Below are 19,141 nucleotides of genomic sequence, written 5' to 3'. Positions count from 1 at the left end.
GCCATTCAGTGTGTTCCTGGAACAAAATTAATAATGTTTGCTTCTGGAAATTCTATATTCTTAAAAGTTTAACTACTAATTGTTATTGAATTACCTTTCTTTCAGCTCCTGAAGTTGGGAGCAGACCTCCTGGTAGCGTTGTTCCACCTCAGTCTTCTCCTGAGATAATTTCTGACGTTGTAAATTACTATTTTCAGCCTCGACAGTCAACTGCTGCACACGGGCCCCCAGCTTTTGGACTGTCTCGTTCTAAAAGAATAGAAAATTATTGAGAAAAGCCTAGAATCAATGAGGGAATACCCCAGTTGTTATTCAGTAGCCTTGAGCAATGAGGTTCTCTGGCAATGCAGAGGCACAAGAGTTACAATGGCAAAGCTGTCAATCATGACAGTAAATTCTATCTTGTATATAAAAATAATGTATCTTCAAAATGCAGGTGTTTATTTCCCCTCAAAGTGGCATCTCTTCTCCCTCACACAGAACAGCGTATGCAACTGATTTCTAAATTACAAATCCTTTATAATGGGAGAGAAAACCATATTTCAATGGAAAACCTCAGTGGATAATAATAAATATAAAGCTTTTTTAGACTTTCCAGAAATCTCATTGCAGTAACTTTCAGTAAATTACAAGCATCTCTCAAAAGTTGTATCTTTTTCCTGGAAATTCACCTCGCAACATAAACTAATCTAAAAATGAACAGAGTAAGGACAGGCAGGTAGCATGAGACTACTCTAGGCCTCCCCATTCTTCCCTAAATTTATGGTAATATGCAGAGAAATGAGGGAAGAATTCCTCAGGAGGCTGGAGTCAGAAAATCAGAGTAGGTATCAGAGTTATTTTTATACTAACAAAGGCCTGAAGATGAGGGAAGTGGAACAGAAATTTCATCCACTCCTAAAGTAAAATAAAACCCCAAATATCTGCCCCGTGCAGCCATGGCCTGGCTGTCACTAGAGGTGACATGAACCTGAGCCAATGCAAGAACCTCACAGACACATCACCTGAATGCTCACCTGAGCCCTGGCAAGTGGCCACTGAGATTTCACAGGCACAGCACAGAAAATTCTCCATCCCTGCCAAGCTGCTCAATATGGGTTTGGTTTTCTAGGGCCAGGGGTTGTTTGCTTTGGGGGTTTGGGGTTTTGTGTTTGTTTTTTTTTTTTAATAATTAAAAAAGGAGTAATTTTTAATATAGCACTGAATATAACTCCTGGCTGGCCCCATGTCCCTCAAGGAAGTTCAACCTTGTTCAGGGAACAAACCCCTCCTTATCAGCTCTATGGCATTAATGAAATTGTTCAGCCAATTCTACTTGCTAACAGCACTGGCATTCCTGACAACATGAAACTCTGAACAGGGAAACTCTCAAATACCAACAGAAAAAAAAATAAAAAATCAGGAGAGAGAAAGGAGAGAGAGGAAAAAAGAAAACTAATTTCCAGTGACAGTCTAGTCTTTCATCTTAAGCCCTGCCTTGAACTCTACCTTGTTTAATTATTAAATCAGAAGCTGCTCGGCAAGATCTGTCTAGTTTTGATGGTTCTTAAATTCAATCTTGCTGACAGACTGTGTCCATTTTTCTCTGTATTTACTGTTACCTATGACATGATCTGAATGTTAATTTTTAAATTCAACATTCATTAATAAAGGAATAAATTTTGTTTGACATTGTCTTTTCACTCATTCAATTTTCCTTGTACTTCATCCTGATGAAAAGTACAGGATGCTTTTTTGAGGTTACTCATTAATTTTTTTGCTTTTTACATCATTTATATAACAGGCACAAAATCCAGATTACACCTAATTACATGCTTAAAATTAATCTAGAAAAGAAATGCAATAAATTAGAATAATAAATACTTATTTTAAAATCCTTTTAATATCATCTTTAATCTAACAGAAACATTTGCTTCTGTTACTCACCCACCTCCTCTTTAATATCCTAATTAAGAATTAAAGAGGAGGTGGGTGAGTAAAAAAATCATGTTTCTATGAAAACATGTAATATATAAATGGTCTACAAACCTGCAAAGACAGAAGTTCTGTTATCTTGAATCAAATATTTGCAATTAAGGACTGATTGTAAGATATCAGTGTAACATTGATTGAAGGGCTGTACCTAGCTTAATTTTGTCTGGGGAATAAAATCCTTGGTTGGGCTGGCTGCCAGGACAGTGCCCTCTCCCAGGAGAGAACACCTGCACTGCACTATTGAAAGTAAGGATGGAGGTGCATGAATAACAAACTCATGGAATGGTTTGGGTTGAGAGGGACCTTAAAAGCCATCTGATTCCAGCCCTGCCAAGGACACGGACACCTTCCACCATCCCACGTTGCTCCAAGCCCTGTCCAACCTGGCCTTGGGCACATCTGAACACAAACACGTGGATTTAACACTTTAAAGAGACACTTGCTGTGGTGAGAGGTTTACAATCAAACCTACAGTTGACTGTGTCTGCTGCAAATACTCCTGCTCCATCTTGGCCAGCCGCGCGTTGGTCTCCTCCAGCAGCTCCTGCATGTCCTCCGTGTGCTTCTTCCGGATGTTGAACTTCTCCTTCTCCATCTCAGCCACGGCATCGTGAAGCTGCAAAGAAAAAAAAGGCACAAAGTAACAAATGGCATCTGCAACTGGCATTGAGAAGTGTTCAATTATTATAGCATACCAGTAGAATCAGTGAAAAGCCCAGGTATTCACACTTCTGTCCTCCCTGAAAATATTGTTTCTCTAAAACAAAAAAAGATTGTGGTTGCCCCATCCCTGGAAGTGTTCAAGGCCAGACTGCACAGGGCTTGGAGCAAGCTGGGACAGTGGAAGGTGTCCCTGCCCATGGCAGGGGCTAGCACTGGATGAGCTTTAAGGTCCCTTACAACCCAAATCAGTCTGGGATTCTATGAAAAAAAACCCAAACAAAAAAACGCCCAACACTGGAGCCTCAAGATCTTCATCACAATGGACAATTTATGATTTATGATTATGATAATAATCATAATAATTTGACTTTAAAAAGGTAAGAATTAAATCCAACTTCATTTCTACATGCAGGGCTGCAAAAAAATTAAATTGTACAGCAAACCTCCTGAAGGGAGGTGGGTTTGTCCTTTATGTGACCCTCCTTCTCCTGAGAGGGGGAAGCAAGACAAATACTGACAATAATCTGGACAAAGGTGACACTGTCTCACAATAAACATGCTCTTCCCTTTGCTTTGCTGCTGTCTTGAGTTGAACAATAAATAAAAATACATTGAAGAATTCATGACCCATTGCAAGACTAAGAGTTCAAAGGAATCACCATGACAGCAGGTAGCAGCAGGTTTATCCAGATTAAAATTCCATGTCAGGTCAACCAGAAATAAACACTTCCCTAATACATCCAGAGACTTGCCAGGAGGCCAGATGAACCCCAGGAACAGGGTGAGCAGCTGAGTGTAAAAGCATCAGCAAAAAGAGTCATGATTACTTCAGGAAAAAATAAAATCAGCACAAAAAACACCCCTAAAACATATTCTGTATATTTATTTTTTGAGTGACAGAATGTATTATCCCAGATAAACACTGCAAGAGTCTGTCAAAGGAGGGAAGTATTGTTCATTACCCTTTTCTCCCACTCATTGTTCAAGCAATCATTGCTTTGCTCACACATCTTCTTCAACTCCACAATCTGCTGCTCTTTGGCTTCTCTCACCACTTGGGACTCACGAACAAGGGTCTGAACTGTTAAAAATGGAAAAAAATAAACAACCATTCAAGACCTTTGGGATTGTTCAGTGTTGTCAGTAGATAAAATCAGTTTATGTCAGTTTTTCCAGCTGATCTGGCTTTCTGATGGTTTTTGGCTCTTAAATACTTAATGAATGTGCTGCTTTAAGATGCAGCACTTAAATTCTGTGCCATTACAAGGTGTTCTCTCTTTTCTACTTTGTTTACAGAATATTTCAGAGTTTTCCTTCCTGAAGGAGTAAATGTGCATCAGCAAAATTCTGCATGACCTCAAGAAAACAGTTATTTTGACCTAATTTTATAAGCGTACTTAGGAGAAAAGGTTCTTGTGAAGGTTGGATGCCCAAGACATACATGAAAATTAAGTTCCCCAGTTTGAATTGCAAGTGATAGCATCACCATTAGTGGAAAAAGCAGGTCCATATTCACACTTCCACATTTTCATTACCTGGAACAGTGTGGGCAACTCCAACTCTACCTATTCCAGCCAAGAGCAACCACCAGCCCACAGAGAGAAGCTCCAGATCCCTTGTTGGACAAATTACTTTCCCACGGAGCAGAAACAAAATACACAGAACACTCTTCCTTTTTGTCCATAGATTAACAAACTCCTGTATTATTTTCCAGTGTGGTTAAGTCCATAGTGTGAATGGACTCCAAGGAATTCTGAAAGAAATTAACACTGAAAAACTGCTGACAAGCCACTCTGAGGGTGAGTTTTGTACTCGTGACACACTCGAGAGTACTCATGTTTGAAATCTCTGGCCGCAATAGTCTTAAAAATAACCCGCTGTGGTTTGATTAAAATGTACTGAATGTATAAAAAAATGAACTTTGAGCCAGAGATTTAAAAAAAAAAAAATGGAAAGAGTGGCCAAAATATTTCAGTGGCATCAAAGAAACTTTTTTTGGTGACGCTCATAAAACCTGTGTTCATTGTAATAGATCACAGACGTCTTGGAACACTTGGGTTGGAACAGCAGAGACAATTGGACAAGACTCTCAGAATCTAAAACAAAAAATTAAATCAAGAGCTGCAAATGATGAAGAAAGGGATGTCTGCAAAAGGAACACACAAGCCCACAGCCACAAGAGAATCCAGTACAATACCACCACACAAAAGACAACCATGAGGATAAAAATCACCTTTTTTCTCCAGTTTTCTTATTGTATCCTCAGACTCTTTTTGTTTCTTTAGGTAGGTGGACTTCAGCACATCTATTTCATCATTCTTTCTATCCAAAATCTGCAGAGAAAATCAGAATATTTTAACATAAGTGCAAAACATTCCAAACTACAACCAGTGCACAAGATACCTGGTCTACAAGAAGTCCTCAGGTCATGCAGGATTGAGTGATCGAACCTAAATCATTTTTCCAGCTACAACTGCCAAACCATAAACAAAGAACTAGTTTAGACAAATGTAGGAAAAAGCAGATTAAAAAAGGAGTTTCATGTTTTAAGGTGAGTTTTTTTGTTTTCCTTTAAACCTGGGCAAACACAGTGCTGCTTTTGTTGAGTTTGGAAGTTTCATGGTGCTATTGCTGCACACAGAAAAGATTTCCATACTTATGTTGCCTAATAGTATTTAAAAGCATCTAAAATTCTCTGCAGATTTAAGAAATATTTAAATAAGTTGGTGAACTTCATTACAGTCTTTTGTGCTTCACCAATTGAAATTCCTCACATGGATCCTAAGGAACAATGGACTGGAACAGAGCAAGTATAGGAGAGTAACTACACCCACATTTCTGTACAGGCTGAGTTTGGAAATAAAAAAAGCTTGAATATTTGCACACTTTGAGATAGTATTTTAATTTAAACTTTGTGTTTAAGATAAAGATTAAAGTTGCAGAAATTTTATAACAGTGCCCCAAATCTCTTATCAAACAGAAGCTTTAATCTTAAAACAATATTACTCCATCTGCAATAAACGTTTTGTGTCTTTAAAGATTAATACGACACTATTTAACCTTTACTAAAATATCCAACGTTATTAAACGACTTCAAAAGACGGAATTCTAACATCAATTAGGAAGGGATGACAACTCAAGGGATGAGAAAGCATTTAAACTATTTCTTCTTCTCACAAAGCTGTTTCCTTTAGACTCTCAGCTTTGCTCACTGCTTCTGCTCCAAGGCCTTGAGAACAGATGAGCCAAATACGCACCTGACCAAATATTAACATCCTCTCAGGAGGCTTTGATGTGTCACAGAGTTGTGTCAACCAGCTTCCTCCAAGCCTGTGACTCAGTCTTTAGGAAACAAAGCAGAGGCACGGAGTGATGCCGAGCTTACAGCGGGATCAGCGCCGCCGGCACCGCGATTCCCGCTCCGTCCCCGGGATCAGAGCCCTGCCAGGGCCACCTGGCATCTCCCAGGACCTCACCCCACCTCTAAAACGTGGGATTGAAAGGAACAGCCTGCTCTGGGTGGGTGTAATCCTCCCAGGAGGGGTCTCACCCAACACAGGAAAGACAAACCCAGAGAGCTGGAGCCATGTCAGTGCCACAAGAATTCAGACTGCATAAACTTTAAAAATGCAGTAGCACAAGTCAAGGGGTGATTGGTGACCTGCCTCTGCTCTAAGACAGTGTCAAAACAGAGACAGGACAGCAAGCACTGCTGCTGGATGAGCCTGGATACATAGGATACATCTGCTGGGTTTTCCTACTGTTATATTTTGCATTTTGTCCATGAAAAATTAATTTTGTTCACATTCTTCTCTAACACAAATGTTTTCTTTCTAACAGAAAAATCACGAGTTTATGATTTCCCACAGAAGTTGTTATGCTGGTAAAATAGGTTGTCTTGTTCTAACAAACAAAATGCCTTGTATTTTCATCTCCTTTCTGCAAGTGCTTTCCCTTTCCTAAGAAAAATATTCCGCATTCCTCTCAGTTTATGCCAACTGTTACCTACAATTTGACTTCCACTGAACATTAATTGCAATTGTGAAGAAACTAAAGAACAACTGATAAATATTTATGATAATCGTAGTCTCTATCATTGTTTAATACACTGCTTTTGGAAAAAGTACAAACACTTCTTACCTTTTGAACATCAGCATCGTGCTTCTGTTGTAACTTCAGTTTTTCTTCATGAAATTTACCTTCTGCTATTTTCATTTTCATTTTCAGCTTTAAAAGCAAAACAGAATAGATACATAATTTAAATAAAGAATAAATTACACCAATGACCTTTTCATAACTTTTAAATTATTTATGTCTTTCACAAGGCAATGGGAAGTCACCAACAAAAAAATTTTGTGAAAAAAATCTATATTCAGTTTCTCAATATTTTAATATTTATTCAATACAATTGTTACCAAAGATGTCATCCTACAACATTTCTTCAGAAAAATGGATTTGTAGGATGTTTTAGTTGGCAATAAACACAACTGCTACTGCCCAGAACAAGTTATCATCCTTAATTTAAATAAACACTTAGGAATAAAACTTTAATATTTCTGTTAATATACCAAGTTTGGTAAACTCATTTTCATTTCTTCAGGCAGGTGTTACATTTATAAAAAGAATGTCCTTTAGCCCAGATGTACGTTTGTTTTTGTTTGTTTTCTATTATTCATGGAGTTCACATTATAAACACATTTCCTTTTAAAGGTGACTTATGATGGGATTAAGGATTGGATCACTGAAATACATTTCCTGTTCTGCCTGTGTTTGTTCAAAGCTGTACTTGAACCCCTCCAACACAAAAATACATTGCCAATTCTTTGACTCAGAGTCTAAGTTTCCATCTTTCAAGTATTTTTGAGTCTCTTGCATGTTTTGAGCACGCCGTTAAAGGCGGTCTTCGGGACAGCTATGAGAGGAATTTCATGTTTCTCAGGCTCCTCTAGAAAGCAAAAGTGACACCTTGAGTTCAGACTCAGGCTGCTCCACCCCTACATTTATTAAGTCACTGTTCAGAAAGCAAAGTGGACTGGAAAGCTTTTTCAGAGGGCAGACCCTGATCCCCCTCACTTTAGAAAGGGAGCACCAAACCCCCTCCAGGAGATGACTCCAAGTGGTCTTTGGCCAACAGAAAACTTTGTCTTTGACTTTTGGGTGTTCTGAAAGGTGCTGTCTTTGACTTTTGGGTGCTCTGAAAGGTGCTGAGGTCCCCTCACCTCAAGGCTGAACACTGCACACCCATCACCATCCAGCCACTTCCAGCTCTCACATTTTTATTCAGCTCAATTCAGAAAATGACTTGTAATATTCCAACTCACAAACTCCACAGGAACTAACAGCATTATTCATTCTGTCTTTATTTTCCATGCCCTTGACTAATCAAAAAATTGCCATTCAAGCATGAGTCTTTATATCACACAGACCAACACTAAACACAGTACAAATTACTCATTTTTTATATGACTCATTTGTCTTACAGGTTTGTTGGGACTTGAAAATATCACAACATTATCGTGACTTGAAAATGTGAGCTCCAAAAACCCAACTCAACTCAAAAATGCTGTGCAGGAAAAACAGAAGGCTCCTCAAGATGAGAAAAGAGAAGGAAGAGCAGAAAATTGCTTCATTTTCTGAATTCATCAACTGATGCCCAACAACCACTTATTACACCACAGATAAAGAAATCCATCTCCCAACTGTTAGCACACAGAATTATGCAAATTAATGGAGGAGGAAAAAAAATTAGGTTGACAATTAATCCAAAGAAAATAAATCATATTCCCAGCTGTCAGCCAACTCTTTTATATTCCCAAAATAAGCATTATGATAAAAGTGCATCTTCTATCCATGAAATCTACACATATGTATATATGAAAAGAAATATATGCAAATATCACTGCAACAAAGTGACATTTCAGAAGAAAATCTTAGTACCAGGTGATGAATAAGTGTTGATTTAATAAAAAGAGCACAGTAATAATCCACTTCCAGATAGACAGCTTGGGAACATGCCATAAATAAATATGAAGGTCTTGTAAAAACACAAATACCAGAAACTAAATATGAAAGAGACTCCAATCTACTTGAATTACATTAAAAGCTTATGAATGACTGAGGAACAGCTACTGCCCTCACACAGCTACTAAATCCACACAAATTACATTTAAAATTCATTAATAATGTCAGAATGTCTTGGCTGATGGAAATGAATCCTTGGTTGTTTGTATCAGCTGAGAGCTAGTCTAGGTTTTATTATTCTGTACACTGAAATAATACAAAAATAAATCAAAATTGAGAATTTCACTCAGATTAATGATGGACATATATATATTTTCAAGTGCTGATTGTTCTCAGCCACAGGATGTTTTCCCCCAGGCTGACAACAGAACTCCCTGTACTTGAGGCTGGTTCCCACTTCTCATTAATCTTCCCCTTAGCACCACCCTTGCACTTGCACCAGTTCCCATCAATTTTAGCTCATTAATTCATTACACCCCTTCCACCAGAACAGCCATCTCTTAAAATGTCACAGTTCTGGGACTGCTTTCCAAAAAGGAGAGCTAATTGCAACCAAACAACTGGAAAAATGTGTCCAAGATACAGAAATCAGCTCTTAATGAATGCAACCACTGTAAGAAGAAAGTAGGTCAATTTTCCTCTGAATATTAAAAATAAAATAATAAAAAAATAGGTGAAAAATCACAAAGTCCAAATTGCATCAGGTGAGGGCTAAAAAGGGGACACCTTGAAAAGTACTCAAGCTCCTCAACTTCTATAAACTTAATGAAGTTTCAGCACTTTTCTGCCCCATGTGCTTCATCCACAACTTTCCCAATTTTTAGGACTCATTACTTTGCTCACACATCTTCAGCTCCACAAACCGAGATAAAATTTTCTTATTTTATCTCTACATATAAAGAAATGTGAGAAGTCCCATATTAAATTGTCTGAAATTCAACAGTTGATGTGCACATGAAGTTCTCAGCTCGAGTTGAGAGGAAAGCTGTATTTGTACTGAGTAAATGGTAAAAAAACCCAAAAATTTAAAAACCTCCAACAGCATTTAAACTTAGTAATAGCCATAACTTCTCAATGTGTTAATTTGAGCATTTTTTGTATGATATATTGGTTTAAAAATCCAACACTCAATTTCTTGAGCGGAAAACTGCTGAAGAAGCCAGCAAACATGAGGACAACACCACAGTGTCCTATAGCAAAGCCTGGAGGACTGGTTTCATTTCCAAATCTGCTTTTTGACCCACCCTCCCTCTGAGGCAGATTCCCAATCTCGCCGCATACATCGATAAAAATTGAGTCACGTAAACACATTTTGTGCAGTGATCTCATGAAGGCTGGGGTGGAAGCAAAAGCGCTCAGCTCTCCCCAGCTGGGAGTGAAATGCCTCCCCTTCCATTTGAAAGCTGAAGCACATCATTAAATACTAATTTCAATCAAGGAATATCTTTCAAATTAAAACCACACCAAACTGAGGTGGAGCCTGTCCGCAGATCCCAAATGTCAAACCTCAGCTTGTCCCAATTTCCTGTGGAACAGCTCTAGGTAACTGCATGTGCTGCTCTTCCAGGCACTGCCCTCTGCACTTCAGCTTGACTTTATTTATTAAACACATATTTAGAAACAAAATAACCTACAGCAGTACTAAAGAGCTTCACAAGTTTTAGAGAAACCAGATAAAACCAACTTTTCTAAGTCGTTCACTTTGTTAAACGCAATTTATGGCGCTCGCTCTTGTTGGTTTTAATATCTTTTATCACCAGTTAGGAGGCAGCAGAGAACATGAAATTTATGGCATGTTACCATTCAGATAAGGGGAAAAAAAGTGTAGATATTTAGCTATAGTTGGGAAGTTTGCAACTATGTATGAAACGCAGCCATTGCTGTTGGCTGAACATCATTCCTTTGGATTTCTGTCATTGTTTATCCTCCTCACAAAGTGAATGAGGCAATTAAACCCTAAGGCCATGTAAACAATACTGATGTCAAACATCTGTGCTGTCCCTGTTATTTAAAGCCATGAAGGGTGGTAGCAGAGCTGCTTTTATGTGCCTAGTCACACTTTCTTCCTCATTTAAAAAAACAAAACACTGCCAAAACCAGAAAATAGTTACCTGAAAATCAATGTTACCTGGAAATGGGGTTTTGGGATTTCACTGTCCTGATCCCATAGCACAACTCAGGTGCCAGGAACATATTATAATAACTGTCAGTCTTAAACTGACCCAGTTTCATCTGCAACCGTCATAAATCTCCAGGGGAGGGGGGAAAAGTGATCTCTCCTTTTTTCATGGCACAGAACAAACATTCATCTTGTCCCCATTTACAGAAATTTGTCGAAATATTGAAATACCTGATTTAAAAGCAAATCAATAAGTGGGTTAGCAATATGAATCACTGAACTCCTGCCCACTTGTCTTCATTCCAGGGCTCACCCTCAGGCCAGGGGGGACATCTCAGAGCTTTTACATACATCAAATTGGGGGTTTTGGCTATTTGACAAAACAGAACTTGTTGCTTGCCAGGTTTTGTTTTTTTTTTTTTCCAAGCCTATGAATATATGGGGGAGGGAGGGAGGAAGCGAGGAAGGGGGAGAAGGATGTAAACAATAAATGAGAACTTCAAAGTAAGAACTAACAATGCAGAACAATGACTTGTATATCTTACAGTACACGACAAAAGTTATTTGTCTTGGTGTTCTGCAGCTGCTAAAAGGAATCAGTGCACAGCACACAAAGCTTTGATATTTCCACAGAAGAAAAAGGTTTCTTAAAAAATATCAACAAACAAGTCAAACTTTCTACCAAATTGTGCTTACTTAATTTTCACATGCAGGGTTAAAATAATAAATATTGATAATTTATACAGTGCTTTAAACCATACAGGAAGGCCAAGACAGAAGAGACTGGACTTGCAAAACAGTCAAGATTTATTATAAATACACACTGACTTCAGACTAGTAATTTGGAACAGTGTATTTCACTTGATCATTAACAATCTGTCTGATCTCATTGTGTCATTTCTGTATCAAAAATTTTTAAGATTAGCTTTGAGGTATATTAATACTTTCCACATTTTACAAAAAATACTCTGAGTATTTAAAAGAAAATCACTGGTGTGAAAAACAGGAAAAAAAATTATATATCATGACAATATATTTGAAGAGAAGTTTCTACAGTAAATGCAAATTTTTAATCATACTGGAACTAAGCTTCCATTTTCAAATGGAATAGCTGAAAACTTTGCATTCAGTTTACAGGATGTGAAAAAAATACTGTTCACTTCCCATTTCAGAAAATAAACAAACTTATAACTATATTTTGAAACAATACATCATTAACCACTCCAATTACAGTACTGAATATCATCAATGTTTTTATCCAATGCAATGACTAAAGTGAAATAAATGTCTTGGAAAGTCTCTGCTGCAAAGAGCTCAGGAAACCAGAGATGGACTGAAATAAAACCAGCATTAAACAAGTGGAACAGCCAGAAATTAGAATGTAAAAAGCCCCTTTATAAACATGGCATTTTGCCCAGAATCAAAGGTCCCTCCACAAAAGTCCATGTTTATGATCTGGACTGGATTATTTGACCTAACAAACATTTATAATTCCCACCATATATCTACCCTTCTTTGTATCTTTACTCTTCAAAAACAATACAATTGCTATTTCCAGTTGCAATATTTTTACACATTACTCTTTAATAGGAAACTAGATATTCACTTAATTAAAAAAATTACTATGGCATTGCCCCATTCTTACAGCTACTAAAAACTAAAAGTTTTGTGTGAAATCAAATCTTTCAAGCTTCCCCCATCATGGAAAATCTGACTTTTTAAATGACACTGAAATTATTAAACATTTGCTTGATACAGAGAAATAATTGAATGGACAATTGTTCTTATTCATATGTAAATGTCATTAGGCTCTTTCAAGAGAGAACAATGTATTTTTTATGGATTTCCATCCTGGGGGTGGTGGGAAGAAGAAGTACAGAGAAGGAGAAATGCACCCAGCTCTGTATCCCAACAACTGCAATAACTGGAAATGGTATTTGTGCTCTCAAGGATGTTTTCTCTGGCCAATGAACATAACATGGATATTAGCACTACAACATATCCTGTTATTTAACAGCTTTATTTGCAGGGTCCCACTTCCAACGTGCAACACATGCCTGCCACCAGTGGGAGACAGTGACATCAGCAAGGACCAAAAAAAGTTCAGGATATGTTTAGAAATTAAGACAGCTTAGCCACAGCAGTATTAAATGCAAGTTCATAAAAGACAGCTCAAAAACACACCAAGCTGTAGCTTGAGTTGCAGCACTGAGAAATGAACCCAGCTGAATCATGAACATGCAGGAATCACAGAGGTTTCAGAGGGATTTAGGGAAATAAGAATATAATGAAAGGTGGCACTTGAGAATTTCATGGAATTCTGCACAGGGCCCAGTCCAGAGAATGAGTCTGAATACAAAGTCACCAACACTGACTTCTTCTCCTCAGTGTTATTCTTCTCTTTTTTATGCTGCATTTTAGCAGCTACTGAACTTTTTATACTCATTTCAAGATCTCCTAAATCAGCCACTAAAACTGTACTTCCACCTTCTTTTCACCACTGCAACATGTAGAAATAGCAGTGTACAGCACCTACTTTTTCTAGTCAATGTCTTTTCTCCCTTAAAAATCAGAATCTACACATGAAAAAAAAAGAAATCAAACTTTCTTCCTTTTTTTTTTTTAAGAGAGACACACTTTGAGGTAGAGATTAATCATGCAGCAAAAGATTAATTCCCAGCTGCTTGGCAACCATCTGGACATTATACTGGTTAAAACACTAGTTTGAATTGCTAACCTACCCCTTTGATCTTTCTCAATGTCTCCAGCCCATATGTACAATAATTAAAGACATAGTTCACAAACTATTGCAAAAAAAATAAAAATAAATAACTGTACATGTACATCTAGATCTCCACAAGCAGCCTGACTGGTATCAGGAATTATAAATCAGCAGCCAGTTTATGAAAACATGTCTCATCTTGACATCCACTGTGTGTCTCACACCAGTCTAGCAATAAAATAAGGTTTGGGGTTTATTACATTACATTCTGAAGAGTTATCAAAGCAAGGCAGGATGTGACTTCCTCACAAGGAACACAACGGACAACTTGCACATGTTTTTGGGAGCAGGACATTAATCAGCCAGGAATTATGTTAGCAGCAGTCAAGATTGCTGTGATTTTAAATATGAACGAACAGATTCCTACCCAGGACGATTACTCAGTGGTGAGAATCAGTTTACAACTGGAATTCTCCATATAAATCACACCCTGCATTCAAAACAGACACAAGGGTTGTGGAGAAAAGGAGAAAATTCAAATGAACCAGAAAATAGTTGCTGTCACTGCCTGGAAAATTTTCAAGGAGAAATAAAACAGTGTTTTCAGAAGCAAGTTATCATAAGAAAAAAAGAGTTGCAGAAAAGTGAAAATCATGATGAAAGGGATAATTATGTCATATCTGCCTTTTCTTGCCCCCTCATATGGGTCACACTTGTTTGAACAGTAAGCAACACACGTTCTTACTTTTTAACAAGAATTAAAAACCAAAATTAAAAAGCTTAACAATCTTCACCCTTGGAAATCAGCATGACATTTATGAGCAGAACTATGGTTTGGACAGTCCCCAGTGAACAGGATGACAAAAGAAGGGCAACAGAAACGGAAGAGAACTGGAAGAACAGAGGGATAATATGAAAAAAATTCCATCACACAAAGCTCCTGTTATTGTAAGACTCAGTTTTTGGGCCCACTCATGTGCTTTCAGAACATTCATAAAAACCACTCTCCTCCTGTTATTAAAAAGCACAAACAGCCCCAGCACATCTACGGAGGTTCCTTGAGCTGTATCCAGCTCTCCTGATTCCATACACAGATGTTTATATATCCATTCACCACAATTTAAACTCTAGAGACACACACAGACATGAGCACACACTTTTAATTCTATATATTACACAAGAGAACAATACTGATATATTTTTTTACCATCCTTGAAAGATATGAACAAAAACATTTCTTTTCAGTGAGGAGAAAAATATAAAATCCATGATGTAGCTAAAGACACAACAATGTTAATTTTACAGTGGTTCAATTACAAGAGTCCTTGTTTTAGGATACTGTTTCCATATTGGTTTTATTTATTACTTGTATTTGGCATGAATTTCATATATTTAATTACTTCACTATGGAAGAGGGCAATTAAGAGGAAGAAATCAAACCCAACAGGACAATGCCCACTGATCACCATCTCCTAATTGCAGGGACTCTTATCTTCAAGTGTTCTTTCCCTTCTCTTTTCTGAGCTAACACCAGCCAGAGTTATTCACTCTCCCGAGTTTTACAACTTTCTTTCCTCCCTGCATTCTTTCCCCACATTCTCTGTATGGTCCCTCTTGGGGGAAATCCATATCACAGCCCTCGTGCAATTTGCTCTGTTTCAAGTTATAATCTCCTGCCAGATAAGTGAGAAGCACAGTAAATCTGCTGCTTTCAACACCTTCAATCCAGAGCCCTTTTAGCCAGACCACGACTTAACTGTATCAGCACTGCAGATTTTATCTTCATGTAAATATATCACTAGATCCCAACACTTCTGGGGCAGTAAAACCATATAAAAGGCTTGATGATCTTTATAAACAAAATTGGTGTCACGCAGTAAAAGGGAGTGCTCATTCCCAAAACAAAAGGAGAAAAACAGAAATAAAGATTACAAAGATGAAGGTCCTAAATAGGTTTCTAAAAAGGCTGCATCCTAAAGATAAGACTTCTTGAATCATAAACCCATGAAACACTCTTCGTTTTTCATCTTACTTTTGGTGCTCGATCTATGAAGATGCATTTCCAGAGGGGGAAAAAAGGAAGTCTTTGTCCCATTCTCTATGTTCTCTGTTAGCTTACAGCACCTATCTCGTCTCTCCTCTTCCTCACTCGCCAGCCCACAAGACAAACTGGTGGAAGCAATCCCCCAGGTGTTGTCCTGAAAACCCAGCCACTGCCTTTCCCCAGCTCCTCCTGCCCCCAGCTGCACGACCACTTCATCTGGGCTGCTTCAGTGCACAAGGGGCTGGAAAAGCACCAGTGCCTCCAGTGTCCAAAGGCTTTATCACTGAATTCCAAAAAAATCAAAACAGAGGAGTGACAGCACTGATAAAGTCAACAAAACATTGGAAATACTCAATGTTCTCAATTAACCCAGACAGATGAAACTTTACAATTTATTGCATAAAGCATTGAGCTTGCCAGTTTGTCTGAAAAATAAATAAAGAGCTGGTATACAATTCAGTACAAATTTACTCCAGGTATAACCTTCAACTGAAAAGTGAAAATTATTTCCAATACCCCTCTGATTTGTTTAGACTTCCTTTGTTGAGATAAGATAAATAAGTATCTTTGTTTACAAAATAATAAAACAGAAGGAAATTGAGAAAAAATGCTAAGAATAAATAAGACTGACAAAATGAAAAATTAAGAAAGAGAACTTCTTTAAAGAAACACCAGAATGTCCCAAAGTGATATATCAGATAAACTAGCTGTTTGAGAAAGGTTAAAAGAAATCAGTTTATTAACATAGTTGATTTTATTTTCTCATTCCAGAAGAATTCCAAACCCGTACCTTAGCAATGGCACTGAATCTGTTTTTCTGAAAAATCACAAATCAGACTTTTCCTTTCCCCCTCCTTTGCTCCGTGGAGCTCTGGGTGACACAGGATGGCCAGAGGTGAAGTTCAAAGGGACATGTTCCCTTTTTATCCAGACAGGCCAATCACCCCATCTGTCGTGCTTTGCTGTCCCGCTGAACATGGATTTATTCCTGTTGGGTTGCATCTCCCTTGTTTAAACCCACAATTTTTCAGTAATGACCATTTCCCAGATGGTTTAATCCATGTCAGAAGTATTTGGGGAAGAGCTGACTAAAAGCCGCTGCCTGATGACATCGGTGTTCTCGCAGGGCTGTGATGTGGTTATCACTGCTCATGGCCATGTGTTCAGCATTACAGACTCTAAACAGGTGCAGGAATGCTTTATGAACAAAGGTCTAAAGGTTAAAAGCAAAAAACCCCACAGTTATCCTATTTTATGTTCTCCTCTTGTACTACAAAGAGGTTGAAAACAGTTAATGGTTCCCCCGGACCCTTTTGTGCAGCACCATTTCTCTGTTAATACATTCACATTCTATAAATGAAAAGGACTTTATTCCTAATTGAGCTTCACAAACAAAATAAGATGAAAACACATTTAAGTTTTCTCGTTAATAGCACACACATGGTGATTGTGAAACACTGTCTGTAACCTTTCCAGTTCAAACCAGCCCACAGTCAAGCACCATTAGCAAAAAGTCCTGGATTTTTTACTGTGTGGCTCTGAGGATTTTTCCACTGAACTAGCAAAGTATTAACTGGGTATTTTATGTAGCTCCTTGGCATGTATTCCTGTTTATTTAATTTGAAAATATTGTTTAAATGACAACACTGTGCTTTCAATTTATTTATTTATTGGGATATTTTCACATCTTATGAAACCTTGCCTCATCCTCAGGCACTGGTGGTTTGAACATTGTCATTACAGAAGAACATCAGCAGCAGAGCAGAGAAAGTGAAAGGCACATGGATTGTGCAGCTGCTTGTTTGAGCATCAAATGAGGCAGCCAGGTAGCAGAAAACATTTCATACACATTCTTTTATTAACAACTGAAGCATCTGCCAACCAATTTTACCCTCATCTGTATCTCTGCTAAAGATGTTTTCTGAATTGTCATGGAAGTAACTTCAGGACAGTTCCAATCCATGTATCCTTACAAGAGAGCAAGAAAATGAAAGAATATTTTCCTGCTGTGCTGATGATGCCCTTTCCTCCCAATTCAGATATATTTGGGGTACTTTGTGGGCTGAGGTCCTTCTGGATAGTAGGGAACTATGTACATATGTGTCAGTTTTCCAAGAGTATATGGCTGAAATGAGAAAGTTTGAAGACAAACTGAGTAGAGTGCTGAATTTGGTTTTTTTTCATGATTCGCTGGTTGGGTTTGGGGTTCTATTAATCGTTTTCCGAATGCACCTTGAGTTTCCTTTTCTGCCCATTAATTCACTATCTTTCAAAAAAATAAATGTCCAAAATAAAATGAGCAGCTTGTGACAAAATATCTCAGGCAGTCAACATCCTTAAAGCATGAAAAAGGTGAAAATGACCACAAAATTTTACTTTACACAAACTCAAAGAAAAAATCCATGGTGTGAGAGAATTAGATAGCCAACCTTGGACAGCAATCTCAGGAATTCACAAAGTTACAAAGAAGTAAAATAAAACCCCATATGACCAAAAGAGGATTGTAGATCCTATCAGAAATAAGGTAAAAATCTGCTAATTTTGAAAGGTATATAGAAAGCAAACAAAAGTCCTCACTAAATCAAAGGTTTCACTGCCTCTATTAGGAAAATTCCTAGAATTCAAACTCCCCACTAAAAATTCTTCAAAGGACTGGTAAATGTGTTTAGAAAGTCTTTTTTACTCCCTAAATAATTGGGAAATCCATGAAGTATTTAATGACAAGCCCTGTCACTTCAGCAAGTTTCTCTTCCATGAGATTTTCTGCTACAATAACTTCCTTGTTAATGCCCAATTCCCAAGGAAAAGAATCCTACCTCTTTCTCCTGTGCTCGAAGCAGTGCCTGGTGGCACCGAGAGGGGCTGCTCTGCCCAAGGTCAATTTTAGGTGTCATCTATTGAGGAAAAAGTTCAAAACAATCAATGAAGTCAAAACCAGTAAATCCAAGTACAATCAATCCTGGCCAGTGATTAAAAATAACACAAGAGGTTTGTTTGCCCTTCTGAAAAATCAAGAGAATATAAATACCTACCACAGTCATTGGCACCTGTTTTTCTCGCAGGTATCTGGGGTTTTCTAACTGAAAAACAAGGCAGAGAAAAATCAGCAGGTCAACAATGTCTGATTTAGTCCAAGACATCATAACTAAACCATACTCAGCACAGGAACTGCATCACTCAAAGAACCACAGATGAGATTTCAACATGCCTTAAATCTTTCAAAAATAGGAAATCTTCCTAAGAGATCATTTGGTTGGAAATCTACTCTGCAATTGTGATAGTGTAAATGGACCAAAAATTGCATTTTTTTTCCTCCCACCTTTTGTGGTTGAAAAAATTCCATCAATGCAAATCATAAAAATATTTGGCAGCTACAGACATAGGCTTATGCAAAAGATTTCCAACTTTGTTGGCTAAATTCTCATTGAAATCAGTATAAAGCTACAATACATTTACAGATTGTACTGATTAAAATCTAGTGCTTTTGAAAAATTACAGTTGGGTATGTTGAAACTATAGCCACACATGTAAGTTATAGAGACAAAACATAAGGAAATAATTCATTAACATGTCTGTATAATTAAAACAGCTCTCTTAA

At 37.7% G+C, this 19,141-nt stretch overlaps 1 protein-coding gene across 1 annotated transcript in view; it reads right to left on the bottom strand.

Moving 5' to 3' along the window:
• Nucleotides 1-19,141, bottom strand: part of CEP112 (centrosomal protein 112) — a 158,830-nt gene that overhangs the window by 121,421 nt on the left and 18,268 nt on the right. Inside the window, exons 7-13 of the mRNA XM_077787393.1 lie at nucleotides 18,576-18,623; nucleotides 18,360-18,437; nucleotides 6,778-6,864; nucleotides 4,871-4,970; nucleotides 3,600-3,718; nucleotides 2,447-2,590; nucleotides 95-249 (exon numbers count right to left, since the gene is read on the bottom strand). Coding sequence (XP_077643519.1) covers nucleotides 95-249; nucleotides 2,447-2,590; nucleotides 3,600-3,718; nucleotides 4,871-4,970; nucleotides 6,778-6,864; nucleotides 18,360-18,437; nucleotides 18,576-18,623 — 731 coding nt within the window. The remainder of the gene's footprint in view (nucleotides 1-94; nucleotides 250-2,446; nucleotides 2,591-3,599; nucleotides 3,719-4,870; nucleotides 4,971-6,777; nucleotides 6,865-18,359; nucleotides 18,438-18,575; nucleotides 18,624-19,141) is intronic.

This window comes from Lonchura striata, chromosome 19 (genome assembly GCF_046129695.1).
Source record: "Lonchura striata isolate bLonStr1 chromosome 19, bLonStr1.mat, whole genome shotgun sequence".
NCBI lineage: Eukaryota > Metazoa > Chordata > Aves > Passeriformes > Estrildidae > Lonchura > Lonchura striata.
Note: the sequence above shows the minus strand (reverse complement) of the source record. Positions and strands in the feature narration are given on the sequence as shown.